We start from the raw sequence: 27,733 nt of genomic DNA on the forward strand, positions 1-27,733 counted from the left end.
ATTGTTGCTATAATGCAGTGAACATTGTTTAGTGTGTCTGATATACTCAGCTCTTGATGAGTAGCTGTGATCAAACTATTACCTCATGGTCAATTGCCAGGCTCTCAGTTCTAGAATATATGCAGTCACATGCCAAGAACTAATGGAACAGTGACTAGTTCTCTGCTGCCGATGGTGTGGCCTTATTCAAAAGCCCTTAAAGACTGGACTGTGACTCTTGAGCTCGCCAGAGACTTCACAAGGCAACCTTTCCTACAGCAAATACTTCTAGCACCATGGGTTATGCTGGGTTATTCTCCTTATCTACCACTGTGTAACCAGTTACCCCCAAAACGTAATCAGCTTGAAGCATCAATAAGCATTATTCATACAGCTTCCATAGGCCAGAAATACAGGAGCGGCCTAACTGGGTGGTGGCTTTGGGAAGGAGACCTCAGCTCCTCAGCATGTGGACCTCCCCGGAGACTGCCTAAGGGTCCTCACCTCATGGCAGCTGGCTTCCTGTGGAGGAAGTGATCCAGGAGAGAGAGCAAGGGAGCATTTTAATTCTTTCTATGACCTAATCTGGGAAGCCACACATCACTTCTGCCTTGATATCAGCCACGCACTCATATCCATGTCGGGCTCTCTTTTCCTTCCTCTCCTTCAGCTACAACCTTCTGCCAGGGACCCTGTCTGCATTTCAGCCTCCAGCTGTGCACCCTGGTACAAGCTGATTATAGATCCTCAGTGACAGGTCACTACTCCCTCTAGGGCTTTCATTTCTTGCCAGTTTTGATATCATCCCCACTTCTACAGTTCAAGGTGGGCAAAAGTAGGTTTACAGTTCTAAGTATACAAAATGCAAAGTTTATTCTTGTATTATTATTGACTAATGGTTGTATTGTTTTTTATATGAACAACTGTAAACCTACTTTTGCCCCACTCTGTATGTCTGTGTAACAGTGTGTTGGTTCTAAGCACATCAAAGAGGGGGGAATGTCACCCTGCTTTTTATAAGCTTGTGATCCAGCTCTTTAGCTTAGCTGCAGGAAATGTTTGCATTACTCTAACTGTCCAGTTTCGTGCCTCAGTACCAGGTTACTGCTGAAAGCTTTTCTGGTTTCTCTTTCCTCTAGCAGTATCCTTCCGGCTAGACTAAGCTCAGATTATTAGCCTACATACAAATGACAAATGCCTCTGAAACAGTAGATTAGGTTAATAAATTATGGTATGGTCATACAATGGAATACAATAATGCAAAGGGAGTAGTAGTATTACTGCTATTAGCAATGACATGGGTGAACTGAATAAAAATAATTAAACTTCTCTGATTCCACTTACGAGCTTTTCAAAACAGGCATAATTCATGTATGGTTTAGAAATCAGGACAGTGATTACTTCTGAAGTGTGGGTAGTGACAGTAATAGGACTGGTGACAAGAATGAAGGGACTTTTAGAGTGCTGGTAACACATTCTATTTCTTGATCCAGAATCCCAGTTACATGAATGTTCATTGTTTGAAAATTTGTTGAGCTGAGCACTTAATGATTTGTGCACGTTTTACTTTAACAAAACACAACATAAAACGTAGGAAGTATTGCCCTGGCCAGCTGGCTCCGTTGGTGTGTCGTCCCATGCACCAAGGGATTGGGGGTTTGATTCCTAGATGGTTGCGTGTACGAGAGGCGACTGATCAATGTTTCTCTCTCACGTTTCTCTCTCTCTCTTCCTCTCTCTTTAAAGTCAATTTTTAAAAATGTAGTGCGAGGATTTTTTTTTAAATGTAGGAATTATTTTTCATTATTGGTGTTTCTCTTTATATTTAACTGTTTCAAATAATATCAATAATAAATATTTAATATGCTAAATCACGGAGAAGTTTAATGTGCAACTGAAAACCACTAGGGTTCCTAGAAATGCCAGGCGCTATCTCAGTGTAACTGTGAGCATCCGAGCAGGCTCTGTGCCCTTCTCTTCGAGGTATCTTTCCTCTCGTGTTGGAACCGTGTTCCAGTCCAGAGAGGTCATAGCCATCACTGATCTCTTCATGGACCTTACAAACACAGCATCTTCCGGGTCGTCAAACACAGTTCTGCAAAAAGGGCAAGTATGTCAGGAAAAAAAGCCAATAGACCAAAATGAATTTTTAATTTAGATGTATTGATGCCATATTTTTCTCTGGTATTGGTAGTACAGTACCACTAACAAATTTGGGACTCTACTGCCAAATGACTTCCAGGAGAAGTAATGCTATTTTTATTGTATATATTGTTTATTTTAATAATAGAGTTTTTGACCAAGTTTGGGATCAGCTATTACATTTAGGTCTCACATATTTATACATTCATGTTTTAAACCAGTGTCAAATGAAATTATTAAAGTATTTTTAGGTTGCATATTCACATTAGTATCTTATATACACTTTATTGAAAAGTTAGTTTCTACATCATGCTATATATTTTGTAAGTGCACTTGGGGATAATATTTTTCAACACTGAATTAAAAAGAAAAATTTGTAAGTTTAAAAGAGAATAATGTTTTAAAATTCATTAATATTCATGATTTGATATGTTTTTCATAGTTTAATGAAGTATTTCCCTTTGAAAATGTAAGTTCCAGTGACTATAAAATATTAATAATTGCTCTCACTGGGCATATTTAGAGGACCAGTAAATGAGAAAGAGAAAGACCCTCATTTGTAATAGCTAATAATTCTTAATTTTTAAAAATGCATCAAATCACACTTTTACTTATTTTAGGTTATAATAATAATATTAAAATTTAAATATGTAAAAATGAATAACTTCAACTCATTAATCACAGAAAGACATAGGAAATTTGTCCTCTTTTGAAGAATTAGTCACTTTTTTAACTCATTACAATCTACTTTGGGAAATGGGAATAATTTAGAGAGTCAGCACAAGTATGAAATAATTCAATTATAAAAGTAAAGTTCAAGTCACTTACTTGTCTACATTATTCGCAAATGCAAAATCTAAAAAAATACAGTTCTAAATTAGTATCTTTCAAATGTTTACTTAGCATTTTAAAACAATGGAACAATGCTGTAAAGGAAAAGTCTAGAGCACAGTTTTCTGGTTTTTGAATATGCATTTAAATGAATAGTTAAATCCATAAAAAAAGCCTTGATACCAGACCCTAAATTGAAATTTTCTCTTAGACATAGTGCCTTAGGTTTGTCTTAGGTTCTGAGGTAAATCTTTAAATACAATACTCATCTCCCTGTCAGAACAGAATGCTTAACCAATTTAGTTACCAATGAAATCCAAGTGGAAATTTTTATAGTTGAGATACTGAGTCTCATGTGCAGAAACTGATCCTTAAAAAAAAAAAAAAAAAAGAGATAGGCATATGTACCTATAAATGGAATAATAGACCAAATGAGAAATATATAAAGCAGTTTAAACCATTTGGATTCTTGGCATTAACTTCAAAGAAATGGAATAAATAAATCCTAGATCACAAGAATCTACATCTTCCCTGGGTTTGGCACTCAAAGGCTAGTCCTCAAAGCTTGGATTTCTTACAGTATCTTGCAGAGACTGTCGTTGCTTTGTTTATTCTTCTTCGGAAGGCCTACTGCCAGACTAGAGACAGAATGTAGAAGCACCTGTGAGGTGCTTCAGTGTGAGCTCTTGCTGATCCATAAGCAGCAGGGAGCACACAGCCTCTGCCTTAAGAAGGGAGCTGATGGCATCCTTCCCTTCACAAGTGGCCGACTCAAGTCTGCCACAAATGAGAAAGGTGAAGTAAAATAATGTCCAAAATAAAACTTTTACTTACTAGCAGAGATGGTGTTCAAACCCAGGAGAATCTGATCTCAAAGTCTGTGCTCTTGCCACTACTCTGGTTGCTCTCTAATTGAAAATATGCACAGATCCCTTGAAAGGCTTGTTAAAACATAGCTTCCTAGGCCTGATCCTTGAGTTTCCAATTTAGTAGATCTCCTTTGGAGCAGGAAGTTGCATTTGTAACAAATTGTTAAATGCTGCTGCTGCTGGTGCTGCTGGTTTGGAGAACACACTCTGAGAAACACTGCTCTACATTATATGCTTCTGCACCCAGAGCAGGTCCTCCAGGCATTACTTCTACTCTATGGGTCATATAGGAATAAAGGACATGTTAAGTGACACTTTGTGGAAGCAATCATACAAATTCTACATTATTATAACTGGCCCGGTCGCTTCAAAAAGTCATGGGAACAACTTGAGAATCTATTCTAAATTAAAAGAGATTAAAGAGCCATAACAGCCAAATGTAATTATGAATCTTGGCTGGAGTCTGATTTGAAAAAATAGCTGAGGAAGCCATCTTGGAATAACGGAGAAAATTGAATATGCATTACATATTCAATAACATAAATGTTATTTTTCTTAGGTGTGATAACAGCATTGTGGCTATATAGGAGACTGTCATTTTTAAATTTACAGGCCAAATTATTTAAGAGTGAAGTGTCATGATATCCACCAATGAAGTATTTAAATGGTTCATCAATACTTTCATGCTTTCCAGTTTACATAAGGCAACATCTCAGTGAAGGGTGATGAATATGGCAGAATATTATTATTAAATATACATGGGCATATACAGGTGTTTAATATTCTTTCACTTTTTTCTATGTTAGAAAAATTTCACAAAAGAAATTAAGGAAAAAGTTTTGCTTTTGTCCTCATTTTTTCTTTTCCCTCTTGCTCCATCTTGAATAATAGCTTAGCTGGTTATAAAATTCTTGGTCAACTATTCCTTTTCCTTAGCTTTTTAAAGGTATTAGATCACTGTTTTCTGACTTCCATAATAGCAGTTAGGAAGTTTGTTGTGAATCTGTAAATTATTCTTTTGTAGGTAAATTTATATTTTCTCTCTATTTTGCCTTTGGTGTGGATTTTTGTTGTTATCAGTCTTTGGATTTTAATTTTGTCTGATGAATCTCAGGATTTATATCATTTACAAAATTTGGAAAATTCCCAGCCAGTACTACTTCAAGCATAAACTGCTGTCTAATTTCTCTATCTTTTCCCCCTTCGGGATTATTAAACTTATATTGAACCTATCTTTCTAATGTCTTCTTATCTCAACAGCTAATTAATATTTTCTGTATCTTGCTTTTTCTATGTTGCATTCTGGGTAATTTCTTCAAAAGTACTTTCCAGTTTAATATTTTCCCCTTCATTTCTAGAAAATCTGTTCAAGAATGTATTTTCATTTTCAAATATATGCTTGCAAAGTGTCACAAGGAAGAGGCTTTCATTTTTGTATCTTTTAAAATCCCTCTTTGTGATGCCTCATGGTGCAACAGTCACCTTATAACCATAAAACACAACAAGAATAGCAGAACAAAAGACAGGTGTATTCTTGAACAGTAATGACATCAATGAACTTTACCCTAACCCTGGAACCCTACTTTTGTACTTCTTTACTATGCGAGAAACATAAACTTCTATTTGTATAAGTCACTGAAGTTGGATTTCTGTGATATAAAGAAATTAATACCAATTAATGAAACATCTGACTATATTCACTGTATGCTTGCATATAATAACTTGCAACTTCTGGGTGGAGAAATTGTAGATCTTTACTTCTTCTGAATATGTTTTCCATATTATCAAAAACTTATAGCCTTAATTGGTGAAATTGTTCAGTGATAGTGGTATAATAACAACTGTAGCTTACTTAGTGATCCCCTTATACTGTGCTAGATACTGGAGTAAGGGCTTCAATGTAATATTTCATTATTATCACATTACCTCATTTAATTTCATATATGTAAATAAAGATGAGAGTTGCATATCACTAATTTGACTAATAGAGGATATTTATTTCACTATGTAGGTACTTAGCTTATTATAAATTGTAGTTATTATCAAATTACCCAAAAGTTTGAGAAATTGTGATTTCATTTTTTTCTTTTTCAAAATACCTGAAGGTACTTTCTGGGCTGGTCTTTGCTTAAATGGTGATCTAGGGTTCCATGAGGCATCTACTTTTCTTCCAAACGCAATTGATTGAACAATATGAGCCTTTTTATGGTTAAAAATGGTAATCATTGATCTTCTTTCTTTTTCTGTAACTTCTGATAAATGCAAAAACTAATGTTATTACATAGTCCTATGAATAGATATGGAGAGCAATTTAAAACAGAATTGAACATCTTCAAAAATATACTTATCTGAATTACGGTATATCTGAACATCCTGTCAAAACTAATTTGTGAAGGGCTATCAGAGTTATGCCCATAATCTTACAAATGCCCAATATATGCTCCTCGGGTAACAGGTATGGATCAGTCCTAATGTCTCCCAGGCCCTTTCTAACACATCACCATGGGTGAATAAAACCACAACTAGGACACATCCCTCATTTCCTCAAGCCTGTGAGGAAAGGGTAGCATAAACATAAGGTTTTGATATATCCTTATTAAGAAGGTACTCAATAATTATTAAGACCGTTCAAACCTAGATATAGAAAGGTAAGTAGATAGATGGATAATAAAGCAGACCTTAAAAAGATGTAAAATATAATGTACTGTTTTTGTAGCTTATTTGAATCAGACATACAAGTTTATCTACAATGTCTAAAGATATATATTCATAAAGAAGTTATCGTTGATTATATATTTTAATATATATTTACATAATTTCAAAAAATATGATTTTTAGAACTTAAATAGACCTTAAGAGATTTAGTCCAATTCTCATATTTTTGCAATAAGAAACGACAGTACCAGGGGGTAAATGACTTTGGCATTCAGCACATTAGTGTTGGAATCAGAATCTGGAGACCTATCCTCACACTCAATTAGATGACCTTTCCAAGACAGAGGTCAAGAGGCATAAATCCCTTAAGTAGGGCAAATCTCATCGAGCAAAAATTTCTATGATCATTGAAAAATTTTTATTTACACAAAAATTATTTTCAAAGATATTCAACACTTTTAAACCACTGAATTATAAGGCTGCCTCTCAAATATTTCTCTGCAAGATAAAGGTGTCCTTACGATTTCGGTCAAGCACCTCTACTCCTGGAAGATGGTAGATTATATACAAACGATACAGGTTACTTTGGCAAAAAGGGTTTTGGTAGAGATCTGCAAAGAAAGAATCCAAACTAAGATGTCAGATTTCAAAATTAGTTTCATTTATCAGTTGATAAAATATGGAAAGTTGCGGGATTAATATGAAACATAAGGACATGGGAACAGCCTCAGCACACCCTGACTTATTCAGAGCAGCACTTACTTTTCCTGTCAAATTCATTCATTCAACAAATGTTTTAAGTGTTTACTGTCTACTAGGAACTGTGCTAGGTGCTAGGGACATATCATTGACCAAAATCTGCCACAAATGAGAAAAATTTTAATTTGTTCATAAGTTAATTAGCAAGGAAGAACTAGGTATTAGCTCTATGGGGTCTTGATGCAGCTCTTTATCAAAGCATTTTTTTTCACTTGGTTCTCTTCTCCCAGTCTCAAAGGTCACAGTAGGCCCGTGTAGAGACGGGCAGAGATGCGCTGCACTGTCCTAATACAGTCTTCTTTCTCCACTTCATACCACTGCACGTAGTTCCGAATATGTAAATGGCAACAGCAGCTTCAGATCTCAGCAGGAGCAGAGCTTGAGCAGGAATGGATGTTGCATTTCGTCTACCTCCAGCCAGGTGCATGGGGCCCAGATTTCCTGTGCACAGGTGCTGGGATCCCTAATGAACTATGCTGGCTAATACTGTGGCTGTAGGTGAGAGGCATGTGGGTGTAGAAGAGCTGACATTTTTTATGTCATTTCCCTGAGGCATCAGCATGCGAGACATTTTTTGAAGTCTTCAACTAGAAGTTGTGAGGGTTTTATTTTCACGGGAAAGGTAAAGTATTTTCTCTATTGTTCTTTAGGTAATATTAAACAGGGTGTTTTTTCAAAACAATGTAAAATAAAACTTTTTATGATTCCCAGTTGGATATCTTTAGCTATTGGATTCCGCCTACATGCAATGTGGAAATACTTCCGGAAAATGCATCTAGTGAGGACCACTAGATGGCAGTAGCAGAAAGAGCTCCAGCTATTGTACGACTACGTTACTCTTTCAACAACGAGGCTCTTTCAATGTACATGTTACATTCAGCAGTACTGCTGAAGCATTGGACTATTTATAAAATACCAACAGGCTTGATAAAGTCATGAAAATATTAAGCATTAGAAGCCCAGAAAAAGCTGGTTACCATTTACAGAAAACAGTTTGCAACCTAGAGATGGAGAACATGCTTAAACAACAACGAACTACTTAGAGAAAAACCGAAAAAGTTAATCATCGGGTTGTTTTCCCTGTAGTTAATAAAATGTTCTAATATTTCTTGTATAAACGCAAACTTTTCTGGCTAATAAGATAGTTACATATAACTATTCCCTGTGGAAAGCATGAGTTTTATAGGGATTTAAAGCAGGTCACAGAGAGGCCCGGTGCATCATGAACAAGTTTTGGCTGAGGAAAGGCGTAAAAGGAAATGTAGAGCCAGGAGCAACCCAAAAATCGGAAAAAAAGGAAAACACGTATGTATTGGAGGTTTAAGAGAGGAAAAATGAAATGGATACTTTCCAAGACTTCTTAAGTGAGGGCAAAACTGATTTGAATTTTAATCTTAAAAGAGGAAGCATTTAAAGTGTCAACAAATAATTATAACTACAGGACAGGGACTGGAATGGATGTATATTAAACCAGTAATAAGGACAGATGTAAAAAGATCCGCAGGGATCATGCATGGTAGCTGAGCCAGAAAGAGAAGTGAAGGACAGCCTTCAAGGATATAAAGGCAAAACACAGTTGTAATGAGACTTTATGAGGGAGAAAAAGTCACATGTTCTTTAGTGCTGCAGTCTGCTCTGGTCACCGTCTTGGAGAATCACATCTGAAACCTCGTAACCCTATCATTCATTACAGCAACTGAGACCAGAGTCTGCCTTTGCATATGATGTTAGTGGAAAATGTACCAACATCTTTCAGTGACATTTACTTCTTGAAACACCCTTCATAGCCTCTTGTCCCGCTGAGAGCATCATCATTTCATTTCTTTTCTTGGCTTTTTCTCCTAGTGTTTAGTTAAGTAACATATTTATGTAAATTTAAAAAAATCGTCTAGCTTTAGATTTGGATTTAGTGCTATTACATTAGTTTTTAAGAAGATGTCTCAATACTAAAACCCAGTGTGCTTATTATGGTTCAACATCCATCTCATCGTAAAGCAAAATCTAAGTGACAGCAAGTCTGAAAACTATGCGGTTAACCCTAGCATCTGCCTAAATTAACTTAAAAAAACAAACAGGCTTTTAATCTTTGTTATTCTTCACTTCTTCCCTACCTCTTAAATTTTAGAAGGAAGCAATCTTATTTTTAACTCTCTTTTTTTCTTCTTCTATATTATTAGGCATTTTATATTTTGGATTTATGAGTTTTGGATTGATGCTACAAAAATTACCATAAATTAAGTTTTTAAGATATGAAACCGGTTTCCTGTGTCTGAAAGTTCTGAAAGCTTTCCATGATGTATGGGGTCCACATTCCTTTAGAGACTATGAAGCACAATTGCTTACACTTTCACTTTTAATAGGTTAATACTATTTAATCCACCTTCCCTCTAGGCTACTTATAGAGCACACCTCAGTGGCGCCAGCACTGTCTTGCTTATCTTAATTTGGGATTCTGAGTCTAAGCAATTTAAATTCACCCAATACTGTATCAAAATGTTTCTACTACCTTACTGTACATGCTTGAGTTACGTGAGTCACATGTGTGATCCACTCCTTATTAAAACAGAAGAGAAAAAATTACAGCCATCTAAATAATTGGCTTCAATTAATTTGTTTAAACTTTTAAAGAAATATTTAAAATCACAATTTAATGTGAATGTTTTTAAGACCACCATTGAAGAAGGTTGATGTAATTAATAATGTACCAACACATCCATTTTGATACATGGGGAAAACCACAGTCTGTGGGCCATCGAGTACCACTACAGCAGGGGATGAACAGAGCAGAAGGGTCAGAACAGTCTCTTCTTCAGGACAAACAGCCGTGAAAGACCCAGCTGGCTCTTTTGACTGGGGGGATCATTCTGTTTTGTGGATCCTCTTTGAGGGACATTTCAGGTAAAGAGGCCCCAGTGAAGAGACCACTGAGATGGTAGAGCCATCCTGATCTCTCGGCAACCCTCTTCACTCCCTCCCTGGCTGTTTGCCATCCGCAGGGGCACTAGGCCCAAGGAGGAAGGGGAGAAAACGTTTAAGAGCAGAACCTGTAGAAAATGAAGACTCTCTCCTGAAAAGGGCACTCACTGTCTCCAATGGTAATCCTTACAGCTCTGCTAAGAAGCAAGTCTTAAAAATTATGGAATGTAGGAGTCAAAGTATACTTTCCAATAGCGATGCGAATGAAACAAAATTGAAATGCGGAGACTAAAAGGTTAGAAGCAGGAAAGTGTTAAGTAATTTGTTGCTATTGGTGGTGTTATTTTTTTCCCTCTGGTGGGAAAAAGGACCGCTGTGTGTGTGTGTGTGGGTGGGGGGGTTGCCTAGAAGGTTAGCTAATGTCATCAGCCAGGAAGTATGCCTTTGACACATGTAGATCCTGATTTAGAAAGAGTTTGGAGGTGTCAAGGGAAGAGGAAAAAGCTGGAGAAGGAGGGATGAAAAGGTAGGCAGCCTGGAGAGAAGAGATGGGGCCCTCCTGACTCAGCCTAGAAGCTGGGAATTCCAGTTTCCAGGACCTCACACTCTGCAACTGGTTTTCGGCCTCCCTGAAGCTCCCAGGCTTGTGTCTCCTGGGCAATCTCTTGGCAATTCTCCTCATAAATGCCAGTGGAGGGTGCATGCTGAAATGGATTAGAGGTTTGCCTCCAGGCAATTTTCTCACCCTCTGAAGAACTTGCAATTGAAGTGGAATAATAACAAAACTTCAGCATTTTATACGGTTTTACAACTTGGAAAGACAAAAATTTTAACATTTTAAAATACATGAATTCCTCATTTTAGTTAAATTAGCAGAATCTAATCTGCGATTGCAAATGAGGTTCATAGATACTTATTTGTATTTGTCATACTGAACAAATACAATTAGTAGTTTAGTAAATGCAAACATTTTTTCCATATTATTATTTTTTTTACAAAATGGAGCAAAGGTTCAAAATGTGCATATTTGCTGCCAAAAATTTTCAGAGAATTCTTTAATTTTTTTAACTTGACACAACATTTTCTCTATTTTAAAATATGATCCCACTACAAGATTCTCAGTTGGAACAATTATATAACTTGAATTATATCACTGATTTTAAGTAGAGGTCACTTCAACTGTTGTGATAGGTAACACTGTAGACATTATGTTACTAACTTGGCCTGCACTCCTGCACCACACTCAGGACTGACACAATTCTGTGTTCACATACACACTCACACTTGACAGGCAAGTATAGTACGGGGTGGGTTTGATACTCCTCTCATTCCCAGGCAGGCACAAAATACTGTTGACTATGATTGGGGAATCCTTGATCGCCAACCTCTAAATTTTGTATTGTAAAATAAGTTTGTTTAAATTGAGTCCTTACATTGAGCAAATTATCTAATTAGTTTTGAATCAAGCCCCTTCAACTCTAAGACATATTTAGCCTGAGAGTTAATAAAATCATAAAGGTCCAGACAGGGTCTTTCCTGTTCACTTCTGTGTCCCCATGTAGTACAGTGTCATATAGTGGATACATGATGAAAATTTGTCAAATGAATAAATGATAAATATTTATTGAATGAATGAATGATAACTAAAAGAAACAAGGCATAACTATAAACTTCAATATTTCTTAGTAATTTGGTTAAAGCTCTGAGCCTTGTATTTCCATCATTAAAGAGGGAATAATTCTAATCATGTCACAGGATTGTTGTAAGGGTTTGAATGAGACTATTATAAGAAAGCATCTTCTCAATAGGAAAGACATTCAAATATGCTATTATAATGATTATTATTTAAAATGTCAGTTATATTTTTAAATGTGTTTACTACTTAGCAGAATTTCTAGACTGCATCTTAATTCATTATCTCATTTACAAATCCACAATAAAACAACTTTTGTTCTTGTTGCTACTTCAAAATAGCATGTGTCAAGAAATGCTTTTGTTAAATCTTTTTTGAAGCAATCCTGAGCAGTAACTATTAGCCCATTTTATAGGAAAGTGAAGATAAGTGAGAATTCTGGGTAGCATATCCATTCTTTTAATCATAAACACATCTGTTCAGCACAGAAGGGCCAGATGATTCAAATATGCAGGTCAATTCTGAGTCTTTCACAGATCTTACCACATCCCCAAAATAAGCATGAAATTGCCACAAAGTTGATGTAATTTTAATATCTGGGTTTAAAGAATACACTTATAAGCACATGAATCATTTCTCTTAAATACAGTGGATATAACAGATTAACACTGAAAATACATGAAAACTATAATCACTATCAGTGTACTGATTTGATTAGAACCTCCACCATCAACACCAATTTACACGTATAAAAACACTGTCTCAGGCAACTCTGAGAAATTAACAAAAAATAAATAGAAAAAGAAATCCACTTAATGTCGTTATATAAAGAAATGTCCACAGGCTGAAGTTTAATGACCCACTCATTGATCTAAGATCTTTTTCCTTAGTTCACCTAGAAGCACGTGTCCTGCACTGAAACTGTGTATGGGCTTGTTTACTCATCGATACTATAAGCTCATTGAGAGGAGGAATCATGTATTATTTATTTTACCAATGGATCTCATACTTTCTTCCAATACGGAGGCCAGTGCTTTGTTGGGTGTGATTCAGTATTCATGAATAAAGTTTGTAGTTCATCCAATTAAAAACTTAAATAAAAATTTACTTATTTTGGTGTCAGCTTTATTAATATAATGTACATACCACGTGATTCATCTATTTTAGGTATACAATTCATGTTTTTTCGTATACTCACAGAGCTGGGCAACCATCACTACAGTCAATTCTATACTATTTTCATCACCCCAGAAAGAAACCCCTCGTTCTTCAGTTGTTCTCCCCAGTCCTCTCATCTCCCCTAGCCCTGGGATGACACCAATCTATTTAGAAATAGTTACCTCTCAGTGTTGCTCTCTTGATAGACATGCCTCTCCTGGATGTGTCATATAAATGAATCATATTATATGTGCTAAAACTCACTTCTGAGGCTAAACCAAAACTACAGATTTAAACATGTAAACCATCTTTGTCACTTCTGTCATTTTCATTTGGTGTGTCATATCATTCCACAAAATTTTTTTTCTACCTGTTGTTCTTTCCAAAACATATTTTCAAAAGGAATAGATCTGGTCTTGTTTTCAGGAATATCTAAGTATTTTAGTCATTGATCTAATTTAAATAATAAAAAAAAGTCCTGTGTTTTACTATTTTAACTTATGGCCATATAAGAATATAAATTAATACTTAGGGTCTTCAGGTTTAGCATTCCCTTTAATTCCTTCACTGTTTCAGCAATGTTTGTTAATTCATTGTGGTGTAGCAGGAGTATATGCAATGAAGGCAAATAGCGCAGGCCTAAAAAAAAAGTTTTTACAAGAATTAAAACATATTTAATGTTGATTAAATACACTAAACAAAAGCGAAGAATACATTACAGCTGGTGAAAGAAAGAATTATTGTCAATAATATTGTGAAGTATCATTAAGAATAGAAGAAAGCATAAGAATTCAATTAATTGAGTATAATGTGGGAATATAGAGTCAATGTCTTTTCAGTGCAATTGTTTTACAGTTTTTTTCCCTGTAGCATTGCTTTTTTTGCTTGATTTTAGAAGGGTTATTTTATTCATTCTTCTTTTGTGTTTTGTTCTGCTTTGCTAGTGTTACTTAGATTTATAATGCCAATTAAGGGAATACTTATTCATTCAATTCAGTACCTCTCCTCAAATTGCTCAACTAAATATTTTCTTTATACCATACAAAGCCAAATATTAATATTATTTTGTTGATTCTAAATTGAAAAATTTCCCACATTTTTAACAAAGTGAAAGTGGGTTGTGCCCTTGCAATAGACACACCACAGTTTAACTGGCAAAAACTTATTTCTTCATGGTACATGAAATCATGGCAGATCTTAAAATTATGACACTTTGATTCTATGATATATAATATTAAAAAAATGTTTTGTGTTATACCTCTTCATATTTCATGATCATAGTGAATCATGTACTTTTATATCTGGTTTGAAATTGTCAGTTTAGAGATTTTTGCACATATAAAATTAATTCTGAATGAAAAAATTTGGTAAAAATTATAGCCAGTAAAAATGTTAAGACTGCTTATAAAGTTGTTATACTTATGAATGTTCTCAAATATTGTTAAATTTGCTTCCACAGTATTTAGTTTATGTGCAACATTTCTAAGTTAAAAAAAGATTCTTTTACTTTTTGAATAGACAAGATTGCATTAAAACTATAATCAAAAGCACATTTCTTAAAATTAAATGTACATAAGGACATTAAAATTAATAGATCCCACCACATATTTTCAACAGAGATGTTAAAACAGCTTTTGCATACCATTAGTAATTGCATAGTTAAATGTTATTACTTAGTTGAAAATTCATTCAATCAACAGAGAAAATTTAGACATACCTTCTATTTCAATTATTGCATTGTTGTTTAGATACAGCTCTGTCAGACAGTGGTTTTTAGTTAGAAATGATATTTCATGTAGCTGAAAATGAGAGTTGGAGAACAATTTACTTTCTACAATAATTATATATACATACCTATATAAAATTATAATAATACCATGAAAGTTTGATGTTTGCTGTTATTTTTAATTATTTGTGACCTTTTAGTCTGGGCTCTGAATTTACATCTAGATTGTCTTTGAGGACAGTGTGGTAAAAAGAATGTTTTTAGCTAACTTACTATAAACCACCTCACCACATTATGACTAAACTCCTTTGTATGGTTTACAAAGCCTCTGTAAAAAGGCCTAGACCTCTTGCTCTAACAACATTTCATACAATTCTGCTCCTTATGGGCTCAGTTGATAAGGCTTCCATGTACCAACTCACTCACCATCACATATTATTAATCAATCACTTAGTACTCTCTATATATGGAAATATATGCTCAGGACTGTAAATGTTATGTGTTTGTTAAAGCATATCATGGGAACTATTGTTAACAGTTAAATGGAACTGTTTTGGCCTTTAGTGGACTGATCCAGATAGAAAGATGCCAACCTATCTGACATAATGAGGACTTGTTAGCAATATTACCATGTCATTTAAGATCTCAGAAAGGCAATTTTTTGAAAACGTTTTTTTCATAAATTTTATTTACTTTTTTCTTATGTTTACACCATTTACCAGTTATGAAGCTATAAAAGGCATGTGAATTGCTCATTTTATCATTTCACAGATTTATCTGCACTAAATTACATTAGCACTCATGTAGGAGAAAGACCAATAATTTCACCACAGTTTTGTTAAGTCATGAGAGGAGCCATGTTTCCCCCAGTTAGGGGAAACCATTCATGGTAATGAGGAGGGGTTCCCAGGTGACTTCCTAACCCTTTCTACTTTTCCTACCAGTCTCCTGATAGCTGCTTACTTCCTTCTGTCCTCCTCACCACTCCGACTTAAATGTTGCCACACCTGAAGATCCAAGGTGGTGGAGGAGTAAGTGGAAGCTATGTGAACCTCCTCCCAGGACCAATCTGGAATTACAACTAAATTATAGAGAAATCATCCCGAATAACCAACTGAACACTAGCTGGAGAGAAGCCTTATAACCAAGGACAAACAAAGAAACCACTTCACCACAATGTGAGTCGCAGGGAGTGCAAGGAGGCGCAAAAGGGCTGGCTGGGCTCCCATGGGTGGCAGCTGAAGTTCTGGATGGATATTTCAGTGATTGGGGTTCCCCCTGAGAAATATGGGGTCTAAACTCCAAACTGGGATCCCCAGTCTACTGCACCAGAGCTGGGAAGGGAACCCAGATAACATCCAGCTGTGAAAAGCAGCAGGGTTTCTGTTCACCAGGGAGAGGTGGCTGGAACTGCAGAAAGCCTCTTAAAGGGCCAATGCACAAAATTCCGTTTGTAGCCACTTATCCTGGGCTCTGGCAGAGTAAGGGCAGAGTGGACTAGAGATGCATGAGGAGAGTCTGGGGCTGGTGGCTCTGGGGAGAGAATGGAAGGAACAGCAGCCAGGATCCCTGTGCTGTCAATCCCCATACTGCAGAGGTCATCATTCTCAGGCACAGCATTCCCCTCCAAGTGGCATCAAACTGAGGGGAAGTAATAGCCCCACCTGCAGGAATTAACCTCACCCACACTGTAGAGCTTAAGCTGGGCTTCTGAGTACAGCTTTAGGTTATATCAGTGATTGAGCTTAACAACTAAAGCAGATCTCTGGGAGCTCTGAGACTTTAGCTGGCCCTCCCCCAGGCTGGTAAAAGCTGGCCGTGGTGCACAGCCTGATTCTTTCTGCACACCAACAGGCCCAGCAGAGAGAGCCACAAACTATGGAATGCTGATAGCTCCAAATAGGTTGCCTAGGGCCAGTCACATATAGCATCTGACATAGGCTTGAACCTAGTCTTTCCAGATCTACCTAACACATAGAAACAAAAGGAGTCAGCCAAAATGAGAACACAAAGAAATAGTCCCCAAATGAAAGTTCAAGAGAATCCTCCAGAAGAACAACCAAATTAAAGGGAGGCAAGCAATTTATCAGATAGTTTAAATTAATGACTATAAGGAGTCTCAAGAGCATGAAAAAAGACAAAGAAACAATAAAAAAGGACCAGTCAGAAATAAAGAATGAAATATCTAAAATAAAAAATATACCGGAATGAATAAACAGTAGCTTAGATGAAGCAGAGGCTCAAACCAAGTACAAGAAAAGAATTCTGCCTGTTGCATCCCTTCCCCACCAACCCCCCTTCAAAAACAAAAGAAAGTAAAATAGTTGGCAGTTTGACAGTGTACTCAATCCCTTCCTTTGTACTAATGTGTTGAAATCTGCCACTCAACAGTGTGAATATTCAATGACTGTTTGGAGATGGGACGGTGTCCACTACCAAATGAAAAAAAAAATTACAAAATCCATAATTATACTTCTTCCTTTAAACCTACCATCAACATTTGTACATGTTCTTTTCTTCAGAACTGAACACCACTGCACACAAGGACCTCACATGAAAAACAAAGATTAGTCATTTTTGCCATGCCTTCTGATTTCCATCTTTTTTTAATCAGAGGTCACACACTGTGACCCAGGATAATTTTTGGCAGAGTGTTTAAAAGAGTTTTCAATTTGCATGCCCTTAAGTGTTGCGTGTACTTTCCATTTCAGTCATTAGCTGGCTGGGTCTCACAGATATTTGTGTTTGTTCTCCCAGAAATTATTTCAAGCTTGTGAGACTTATGCATACACTCAAGAGTAGGAGCACTTTCATTTTTTATTTAGTTAGTTTAAAAAAGACTGAAAATGCTATATTATATTGAAATACTTTAATAAACATGGTTGCTTAAAGATTCAATGCTATGAATCAGGACTACTGCTTGACAAGCATACTACTGCTGAAAACTCAAAAAAAACCAAAAAAAAAAAATTCAACTCGTGTTTGAAAGCCTAAATTTGAAATGTTAAGCCTGGATTTATATTGAGCAAAATGAAAGCTGTTGGAAAGTCAAATTCTGAAAGTTGAGAATAAGTTACCGACTAGGTAACTGTAATAGTGACTGTTTGGGTTTGTATTTTAGTTTAGTCCTGCTCTTTGGCTTGGAGAGAGCTTAGAGCCCCACTCAGGCTCCCACTATGGGGGCAGCAGTGACTTCCTAAATGCTAGCCTCTAAGAGAAGCTTCAAGGGTCAGACTTAGGGACCTTGAAGGGTGTTCCCTGTAGTTGGTGACATGATGGCTTAGTCTGGACCCTCCTGAGGAAGCTAGATCAGCTTGGGTAGCAAGTGGGAGGTAACCAACCCCCTCTACTCTGATAGTAGGACAAAGGTGTGTGAGTCGTGGGAACTGAATGCAGGACCATTGTAGGAATGTTGATTGGGGGCACATTATAGGGGATCCTGCCCAAGAGAGTACTTTGCTAAGGCCAGGAGATACTCAGTTGTAAGTACCAATGGTATAAAAGGTGAGGGGTGGTCAGAAGTGATTGACAAAGAGGAATTAACAGTTGGAGTAACATAGTAGGGGAGCTTCCGAATAACCCATTAAGAAAAAAAAAATTCAAGTTTGAACATTTGTTAGTACCAGAGGGTGCAAATCAAACAACTCTTTCTCCCTTGCCTTTCCTCTACCTCCACATCTCCCTGTTCCATACTAATCCTAGAGTAGATTGGGGTGAAGGTGAGAGGGAAGGAAGACCCATCACTCCTCGCTAGCTGATGAAGAAGGCAGGCGGCCATCGCCATAAGGCCTAGCTGGACATGGGAGGGAAGGTAGGGGATGTCTCATTTATAAATGAAAATTGGAAGTTGATTAATATATTCCTCTAGACATTGTCATTTCTGAACTATGACTATAACTCAAATGAATTGTAAGATTTTGAATGACATAGGAGAGATGAGAAAAATCATGAGACTGCCCAAGTTTTCTTCCAGGAGCCTGGGAAGGAACAGCCTCCTCTGAGAAGCTTCGACAGGACATGGGAAGCAAAAGTAATTGCAGTATAATTACATCTCACCAATTGTTCTCTTCAATATATATTATACACACACACACACACACACACACACATATAAGGTTCATTACCTAAGTTTAAATTAGGTATATAAAATAATACTTTTAAAGATTAGCTCTTTTAAAAATATGATATTAAGATAGTAAGTTAATTATAAAGCCATTTAAAGATAAAATATAATATTACCTTGTTATGATGTAGCCATAAATATTTTAAATGTTTAAACCTAGAAAGATCAATGACGTCTGTCAGTTCCCTGAAAAAGAAGAAGAAAGTAAACATTAGCAATGATTAGTTTAGTTCTGGGTAAGGCAGGATATATAGTATGACTTCGGAGTAACTGAAAAAACCTCTCTGTCCTTTCAAATTGCTGGCACACTTACATGCTTATTTCTAAAATTCCACCCTTAAAACTTCATTCATTTGGATTCAGATTCTGTTGGCCAGTTAAAACAAACACTTAAATGGGAACATTTTATCATATTAGAAATGTATACCTCATTATGACTGAATTTATTGGGACTGCATAAAAAAAGATTTTACTGGGAGAGGACAGAGAGGAGAAAGTAAGTGCAGAAGACACTGAACTCACAAGTGAATGTGGGAAGTGCTGTTAGCGCCTGATCCAACAGTGTCTGCAGGGTTCTTAGCTTGGGGTTGTCCAGATCTTGGCCAGGCTGGGTGTAAAACATGAAGATTGCAGTGCACCAAGAGATAGAGACTGAGTCAAGTCTTGTGTTCTCCCTTTGTTATCTATTGTCATAAATACCAGGTCAAAATGTTGCCCATCCTTCTTGCACTGTGCAGGACTCTAGCTGTCCAAGTGGTCCTGAGCTTTGTGCTCAGCAAAGGGACAGAGACGGATGGGGAAGAGGAGCTGTCACCAAAGAGGGCAAAGGCTCTGAGTGACTGCTGAGGGCTGGAGTATTCAAATCTCTTTTATTTCTCAGGGCAGAACTTGTGGGCCCAGGCTAAGTATGCATGAATATATATGTCTCTATTTATCAAACACGTATAGAGCACATCCTGTGTGCCAGCACTTTTCTAAGCAATTTAAAAATATTAATGTTGATTGACTATGGGAGAGGGGAAGGTGGGCAGGGCAAGGGAGAGCAATAAGGGAAAAATGGGACAACTGTAATAGGGCAACAAAAAATGAAATAAAATATGTTAATTAAAAGTACCTATATTACCTCATTAATGGCAATATCCTTTCACGTTTATATTTATTTAACCTGGGACACTGAGGGACTAATTATTTTTCTAATTTTTAAAGCAAATGTGTTTTTTAAAATCACGTAAACAAAAGAAACCTCTATCCCCAAATTTTTATATTGTAAAGGTTTTTAATCTAAGAAAAGTTGAAGGAATAGTACAATGAATGCTTGTATAGCACTTATAATTTTTAATGTTTTGCCATACTTATATTCACTTTCTTTTACCATTGTAATATATCTATTTATTAGTTGATAATTTCCTGGGAGAATCATTTGAAAATAAGTTGCAAACTTATTATTACAAGGTTCTCACTCCTAAATACCTCCAGCACATCCCTTAAATAAGGACATTCTCCTGCGTAACTGTGATAGCATTATCACACCTAAGAAAATTAAATTAAATCCGTTAATATCATCTAATATACTATTCATAGTCAAATTGCCCCTGTTGCCCCTATATTTTACCATTTGTTTGTTTAAATCCATAATCCCATCAACATTCATGCGTTGCTTTTTCAGTTGGTATAATGCCTCAGTCTCAAATTTAGAATAGTCACTGTTTCTCCTTTTTTCCCACTAACATTGACTTTTCGAAGAGTCCAGGACAGTTGTACAACAGCATGTCTCACATTATTGATTCGTCTGATTGTTTTCTCATGATTAAATTCAAGGCAGATCACTTTTCAATTACAGAAGTGGTAATTACTGCATCCATCAGGGGACGAACAATGCCATTTTGTCCCACTCTTGGTGAAGTTTAGTCATGTGTTAAGGCTGTATCTACCTGGTATTTCCATTAGAAAAAGTACAAATTTCATCACTGATATGTAATATGTGGGGCAAAACTCAGAGACTATGTGTATATCTCATTAACTAATAGCTATGCAGTGAATAGCGTTAGCTTCTGTGGATGACCTTTACCTTAAACAACAGATTTAGTATGAACTGGTAGATTTAGTTTTATAAAATAATGACTTCTAATCTTTCCCCTTTACCCTGATTAGCCGATATCCTGTAAAGGACGTCTGCCGCAGTATATGCTCTCAGTGATTACTCAGGAAGTCATCGGTAAGATGCTTTCCATTTTCTAAGGGCAACAGAGACGGGCAAACAACCCAGTTTACTGGCATCTGGACTGTGAAATATTTTTTTATAGATCCAGATGAATTAAATGATAACTTATTATTCTTAGGATATAAAATGTGTTGTCCTTTACTTGAGGAGATACTAATTACCCGCTGTCAGAAGATCAGTATGTCTAATTTATTCTAGTGTTTTAACTCTTTTCTTTTTGTAATCTACTTACCCTTTAGGCCAATAGTGTACAGTTGTTAAAATCATGAAAGGCTGAGGTGCAGTCTTTTGAACACAGAAAATATTTGTTATTGTAAAACTAAGTGGTCTATAGAAAAGTTCAAAGCATGACCCTAAGTGTGTCAGAATTATATACTATACCTGTTTCGTTCTAAAATATATACTTTTAAAAATCTTGAATTGGCCAGCTATTCATTCCCTTGCTCCCAAGAGAGTCAGGGCCACTACAAAGATAAATATTTTTCTCTGCAGTAATAAACTAAAAAATATTTATATATAACAAAATACACATGTTTATTAATAAAGGATTTCCTCCAATTATCAGAGGGAAAGTGATTAACTTCATTGACACAGTAGACCATTTCTTTTAAAGAATAACTGAGTTCTATATATCAAGCTTATTTTTAAATAATACATGGAATTCATGGAGAATTCATGAAAGGAGGGAAAAAAAGAGTAGGAATAGGGTTATTGTTATTAAAATACCAACTGTGACTGCACAGGTGCCACTTGTCAACTAGTAAGCTGCTGTCAGAGTTCCATCCAACCTTTAACTTCCTCTTCCCCTTCCACCTGAGCTCTCTCGGCCTCCATGGCTGCTCTGTATGGCATGTGCTGTGTGCCACGTTGGGGAGTTGGAGTAGAATCAAAGGAGGTTGTTGTAAAAAGGAGAGTTTTTTTCCACTTACCAGTAAAATTAGTATAGGAGTTCTTAGCTAGGGGCTATTTTTATAGTATGGGGGTATAATGAGTCATTTTCTTTAATAGAAGTAATAATATTAACTGCTCTAATGACCATTGAATGCTTACTGTGTTCCAGGCCCTTACCTACCTTCTATTAACTCCTCTAATCCTCACAACCACCTTGTGAAGCAGGTAGTATCCTTATACATATGCAGGCAATAGGATTTCCAGATAAAATACAGGATGCCCAGTATGTGAATTTCAGAGACAACAAATGCAGTGTGAGACATACTTATACTAAAATATATATATATCTTCATTTGTTTCTCTGAAAATCACATGTAACTGGACATTCCATATTTTTATTTTCTAAACCTGACGAAGATCACCCAGCTGGAAGAGACGGAGCTGGGATTCAAATTTAGCTTAGCTCCATAATCTGTGTTCTCATCCATTCCAATATACTGCCTCTCCAATAGAGACTGTGACTCCGATTAGTGGTAAAGTAATTAGAGTGTGGTACTCGCCCATTCAGTCCCTGGGGAGAGGGGGACTGGAAAAGAACATCTGAATCTGTGAAACATTATCATCAATGTTCTTCTATTTCTTACATAAATAGAGCACACTTACTTGTGAGAAAGGAAGAGCTCAAAGACATCAGCATCCCTCTTGTGGCCACATATCTTTAGTTGATCTTCAACTGCCTGATAACATATAATTAATCTGTCAAGGCACATTCCACTGAGCAAAAATACTGAGACATTTGCAGTCAATAACAATAACGTCTACAGAAGATCAAAGGAAAGGTGAATATGGAGGTAACCGTTCTAAACTGATAAATTCCAATAGTACAATTATACATTATTTAATCATCTTTGTGGTTGAATTTCATTATCCTTAATCCTGGGAACAGATGCGTAAATAATTTTTAATCAAAGAGAAAAAATGTGTATGTGTACGTATACTCCAAAAACAAGTTTTTGATTCTCTACGAGGTAATTTAATATTTAAATATTCTTAAATGCTCCTTCAAACACAAAGAATTCATATTTGGTAGGTTTCCCATATTTACAGAAGACACTCAGTGTCAAGGTTGGAGGTGAAAAAAGCAGAATATAATGTACATTATCATACAGGTGCTTAGCACCCTGTTAATTCTCAATAAATGTCAGATAAATGAATAAATGAGTGAATAAATATTATTTCCCTTTCTTTGAAAAGAAATAATATCTTCGATTTTCATGAATTACTAACATGCTTAAACTGTGGGAGTTTTGGGTGAAGAAGTAGCAATTTTTATTCCCATAGGCTTTGTTTTGGAAATATAAATCATAATTTCCATGAAGGAGTAAACCTAACAAGACATAACAAAAGTGGATAGTATAATCACTGGACTTCTGGAATCTGACAAACATTGTAATTATCAGTGTCAAAACAATCACAAAATTTCAGCTGGGATTTGTTGTGGGTGGTGGGTGAGGTTGTAATGTCAGTATGAGATTTATGAAATTTTGACAATGGTTTTGTTATTTAGTAGAGGACTTTCAGAAGAGTTAGGTTTAATGGGATGAGCAAATATCTAAAGTGATGAAGGCAGATATCTTAGGGATGGGGAGCAGCTGCTAATTTATAGTCCCCAACTTTCCTTGTTAGCCTGTTACACAAGCTGAATCTTAAGGCTTAGAGAATTCATTGGCTTAGGTGTAGGCATTTCCATCAAGGTATATTTTGTTACCCTGACAAGCAAGCTGGCTCTGGGGCTTGGAAAACCCAATACATCAGGCTTACACATCTTCTTCTGGGTATTTTAACTGAAACATTTGAACTTCTACAGTATAGTATAATCATCAGTTTCTGCTATATACGGTCAATCACAACTTTGCCAAAGTATTTGGAATGTTAAAGTCCAGCCAAAGAAGAATTAAAATTTTGCACCTATTAAAATTATAAATGTGCTTTTAATTTGATCTGCCATTCCACGTCTAGCACTCAGGAAAAGTGGTATATACACACAAACACAAAATATGAATATCATTTCTCACTTCAGCATACAGTATCAGAATTGTGAAATATGCCTCATTAATTGGTACATGGGCTAAATTAAGATATAGCTTCACAATAGAATACTGGGTGTAGCTTAAAACTATAAAGAGATGGATATCTAGACATATACTGATACCAGAAATCTACTTTTAAGTAAAAATGTCATTGGCAATATATGTGGAGGAGTAACAAATTTTTATTACCAACGACATTTATATGTACACAAAATACACACATTCCAAATTGTTATCAACAGTTATGACTTGAGATCATAGGGGACTTTCACTTCCTAAAAATTATACTTTTTAATAATGTTTAAATATTTCATAATGAGTACATATTACTAATCAGAAATTAATATACAATTTGAACATTTTAGCCATGGAATGACTAAAGATTTAAATCAAATTTTGAAAATTAAGAGATGAAAAAAGAAATGGAAACTATCAGCATAATTTGTAAACCACTGATGTAATCAATTGTTTATTAATGTATATTTTTATTACGGTACATTTCTTTGCAACCAAAAATTTCATATAAATCTGGTAGCAAGTATTAATGTCAAAGTGCCAAAGAACACAAAGACGCGCCGAGAAGTTTCAGGTTTCAGTGAATCCCAGGTGGAGCAGTTCCAGTTTCCAATCAACATACCACCTCACTAGCAGAATATTCCTTTCAGCTAAAGAAGCACAATAAGCATTCTTTGCTTGATGTATTTGTGTTTAATTGTGATAAAAAAATTATATATATATAAAGAGAGTTTACTATTTTAACTGGACAGTTCTGTGGCATTGAGCATATGTACATTGTTGTACAACCATGGCCACCATCCATTTCCTGAATTTTTCATCTTCCCTAAATGAAATTACACCCATTAAGCATTAATTCCCCATTTCCCCCTATTCTCCAGCCCCCCGCAACCACCATTCTACACTCTGTCTCCATGAATTTGACTACTCTGGGTACCTTATATAAGTGGAATCATAAGTTTTTGTCCTTTGGTGACTAGCTTATTTCACTCAGCATAATGTCTTCAAGAATCATCTATGTTATGGTGTGTGTCAGAGTTTCCTTCCCTTTTTAAGGCTGAATAATACTCCACTGTATGTATATATCCCACACCTTGTTTGTCCATTTACCCATCAATGGACACTTGGGTTGCTTTCACCTTTTGCCTTCTGTGAACAGTGCTGTTATGAACATGACTGCATAGTCGAGTCCCTGGTTTTGCTTTGTTTGAGTATATACTCGGAAGTGAAACTGCTGGATCACATAGTAATTGTATGTTTAATTTATTGAGGTATTGTCATGTCATTTTCCACTGCAGCTGCACATAACAGCATTTTTTTCATATGAACATTTTGAAAATAGTATGTCCAAAGAGATATTGAATGAGAAACTACTGAACACTTAGTTCAGGCTGTCATTAGTCTGTTACTGGCTGGTGAATGTAGCAATGACTTAGGCAAAGTGACTGTTCTTCATGAGTAGGCCTTTCAGTAGGAGAAGTAGGAGACAAACAATTCTGCAGAACAGGCTGTAAGTGTTAAGGGCTATGACAAAAGGTGAGTATGCTCTGGTAAATTCAGAGGAGTAGAAATTACTGTCAGCCTGGGAACTCTGAGATTTCAGCGTGGGACTGACAGTTGGGTGGGCTTGAAAGGTGAGGAGAAATTAGAAATAGAATACTTATGGATATTTTAGTCAGAGGGGAGTAACTACACAAAAGAGAAAACACAAGGGAAGGAAATTCAAGGCGTGCAGGGGGATACAGCCTTTGGCTACAGTTAAAGAGGCACATGGAGGGCAATTGTGAGAAATAAATTATTAAAGGTGGTTTGGGTCAGATTATTTGTTCTAATTTTGAAATTTAGGCTCTAAGAGTGCACTTAGTGCATAAGCAAAACTTTTATGGGCCTAAGAACTCAAACTTAAAATCACAGTTTATATAATTTATAATTTAAAATTAATTTAATTTTATGATATATGTGACACATATATGCATAATAAAATCATTGTTAAGTCCAACAAAGTTCTGATATTTCCCATGACAACTACATCAATGCTTGATCAAGTTATTTTAAAATTGCTAGACTAAATTCTGGGGCAATAGGGAAATAGGACAGGATTTTTAAACCGGAGAAAAAGTGAGGAAAAAGGCTAGGCCTCAGGAACATGACTTGCAGTGACATGTTTGATGGCCTGGGGGCAGAGAGACCGCAGACAGGAAGCAAGGCTGCCTCTGGAAAACCAAAGTGAGAGCTGATGCTCCTGCCTTAGGATAGCGGCAAGTGGGAGTGAACAGTGAACGGATGTATCGTGGGCATACAGAGAGAACTGGCGGGAACTGGCAAGTAACTGGAGACAGAGAATAAAGGCAAGGAAAGTCACAGGTGATGAAGACGATGTGAGGACATGAGGACGAGAAAGGTGAGTGTTAGGGAGGACGCGCACAGCCTGCAAATGCTGGAATTGGGGTGCCAGTGGAACAAACAGGTCAAGGTGTCCAGCAGAAAGCTGCAAGTGGACGAGGGGGTCTCAGCAGACATGCCAGGGTGGGTATGCACAGCCTGGTGAGTCAGGTCAGCCCTGAGGAGAGAGTGGGGCTGAGGCAAGATCCTTGTGAAGTACTCCCTTTAGAAAGAGGAGGAGGGAACCAGGCTTGGTAAGGGGACAGAAGAGGGATGGATATAAAGTTAGTAGGAGAAAGAAAAAGAGAGTGGGAACCGAGAGGTTGAATTTCAAGAAGGTAGAATTTGAATCTGTAGTGTTGTGCTGAGTGGGAGAGGATATTACCCAGAAAAGGAATTGAATTTGGGGAGGGATTTCAGTAACCTGATAAAGAGGGAAGGTCAAATTTCAAATTAACTGGTTAATAAACCAGTAAAATAAAAAATAATCCAACACAGAATTGGGGTGTGGACAGTTCTAGAACAGGGGGCATAGCAGCAGCTTCCCCCACTGCCAGATGACTTAGAATCTAGAGAAAACAGAAAAAAAGTTTGAAAATTGTGGGCTTATTACATTCAAGAAGAATGAAGTCTGTATTCAAACTTATAGAAGAAAATATCCTCTCTGATGATTTACATACTATAGTAATAGATAAAGTCCTATTCCTTCATGCAACACACAGGCAACACAAGTGAGTTAGGACTTAGCTTTCAATTCATTACAGAAATCTCAGCGTTGATTAATTACAACAGTCCCAAAACTTTGCAGGCCAAGTCCCAGAACTCTAGAACACGTTTCTAGCTCCCATGTCGGATATCTTTGACATTTTTTCCCACTCAGGTATTCCTTAAGCCATTAGCTTAACTGCCTTCAATTCTGTTTGTATTATTCATAAAAAATATTACTCAATTTGCGCTTTAGGAGAATAACATGTGAGTGTGTGTGGGGTTGGAGAGTCAAGGCCCAACTGCCATAGTTTTAGATGCGGCAGGTAGTAAGTAGGAAAAAGTCAGTGTAAGTCTATTATTGTGGATTAGGGCAGTCTCCAAACTCCAGTGAGGAGATTACAGAACTCTAGCTCAAGAGGAAGTCTGGGGTCCTCATTGCTCCACCCCCTCCGCCACAGGCCCTAGGGGCAGCCTTAGGCCAGCTGGGGCTTTGGGGCAGGGACCCCAGGGGCTCTGGGTCTGGAGAAGGGGGTGACCCTTACCCTGCGGCTGATCTCCAGGGCACGTCCCGGAGACCTAGCTAGGCTCATAGTGTGTCCGAAGGAGCGGGGCAGGTGGTTCGCGTCCCAGGTCAT

The 27,733-nt window shown here is 36.6% G+C and overlaps 1 protein-coding gene across 1 annotated transcript; it reads right to left on the reverse strand.

The window, feature by feature from the left end:
* Positions 1 to 1,898: 1,898 nt before the first annotated feature.
* LRRC72 (leucine rich repeat containing 72) lies at positions 1,899 to 27,733 on the reverse strand. Its single transcript, XM_090286853.1, has 9 exons — positions 27,641 to 27,733; positions 22,567 to 22,721; positions 18,908 to 18,977; positions 14,660 to 14,741; positions 13,471 to 13,581; positions 6,998 to 7,087; positions 5,921 to 6,073; positions 2,950 to 2,977; positions 1,899 to 2,074 (listed from the first exon to the last, which is right to left on the reverse strand). The coding sequence occupies exons 1-9, from the start codon at positions 27,731 to 27,733 to the stop codon at positions 1,909 to 1,911; spliced, it is 948 nt and encodes a 315-aa protein (XP_090142979.1). The 3' UTR covers positions 1,899 to 1,908.

Source organism: Furipterus horrens, unplaced genomic scaffold (genome assembly GCF_987537825.1).
Source record: "Furipterus horrens unplaced genomic scaffold, mFurHor1.1.pri manual_scaffold_9, whole genome shotgun sequence".
NCBI lineage: Eukaryota > Metazoa > Chordata > Mammalia > Chiroptera > Furipteridae > Furipterus > Furipterus horrens.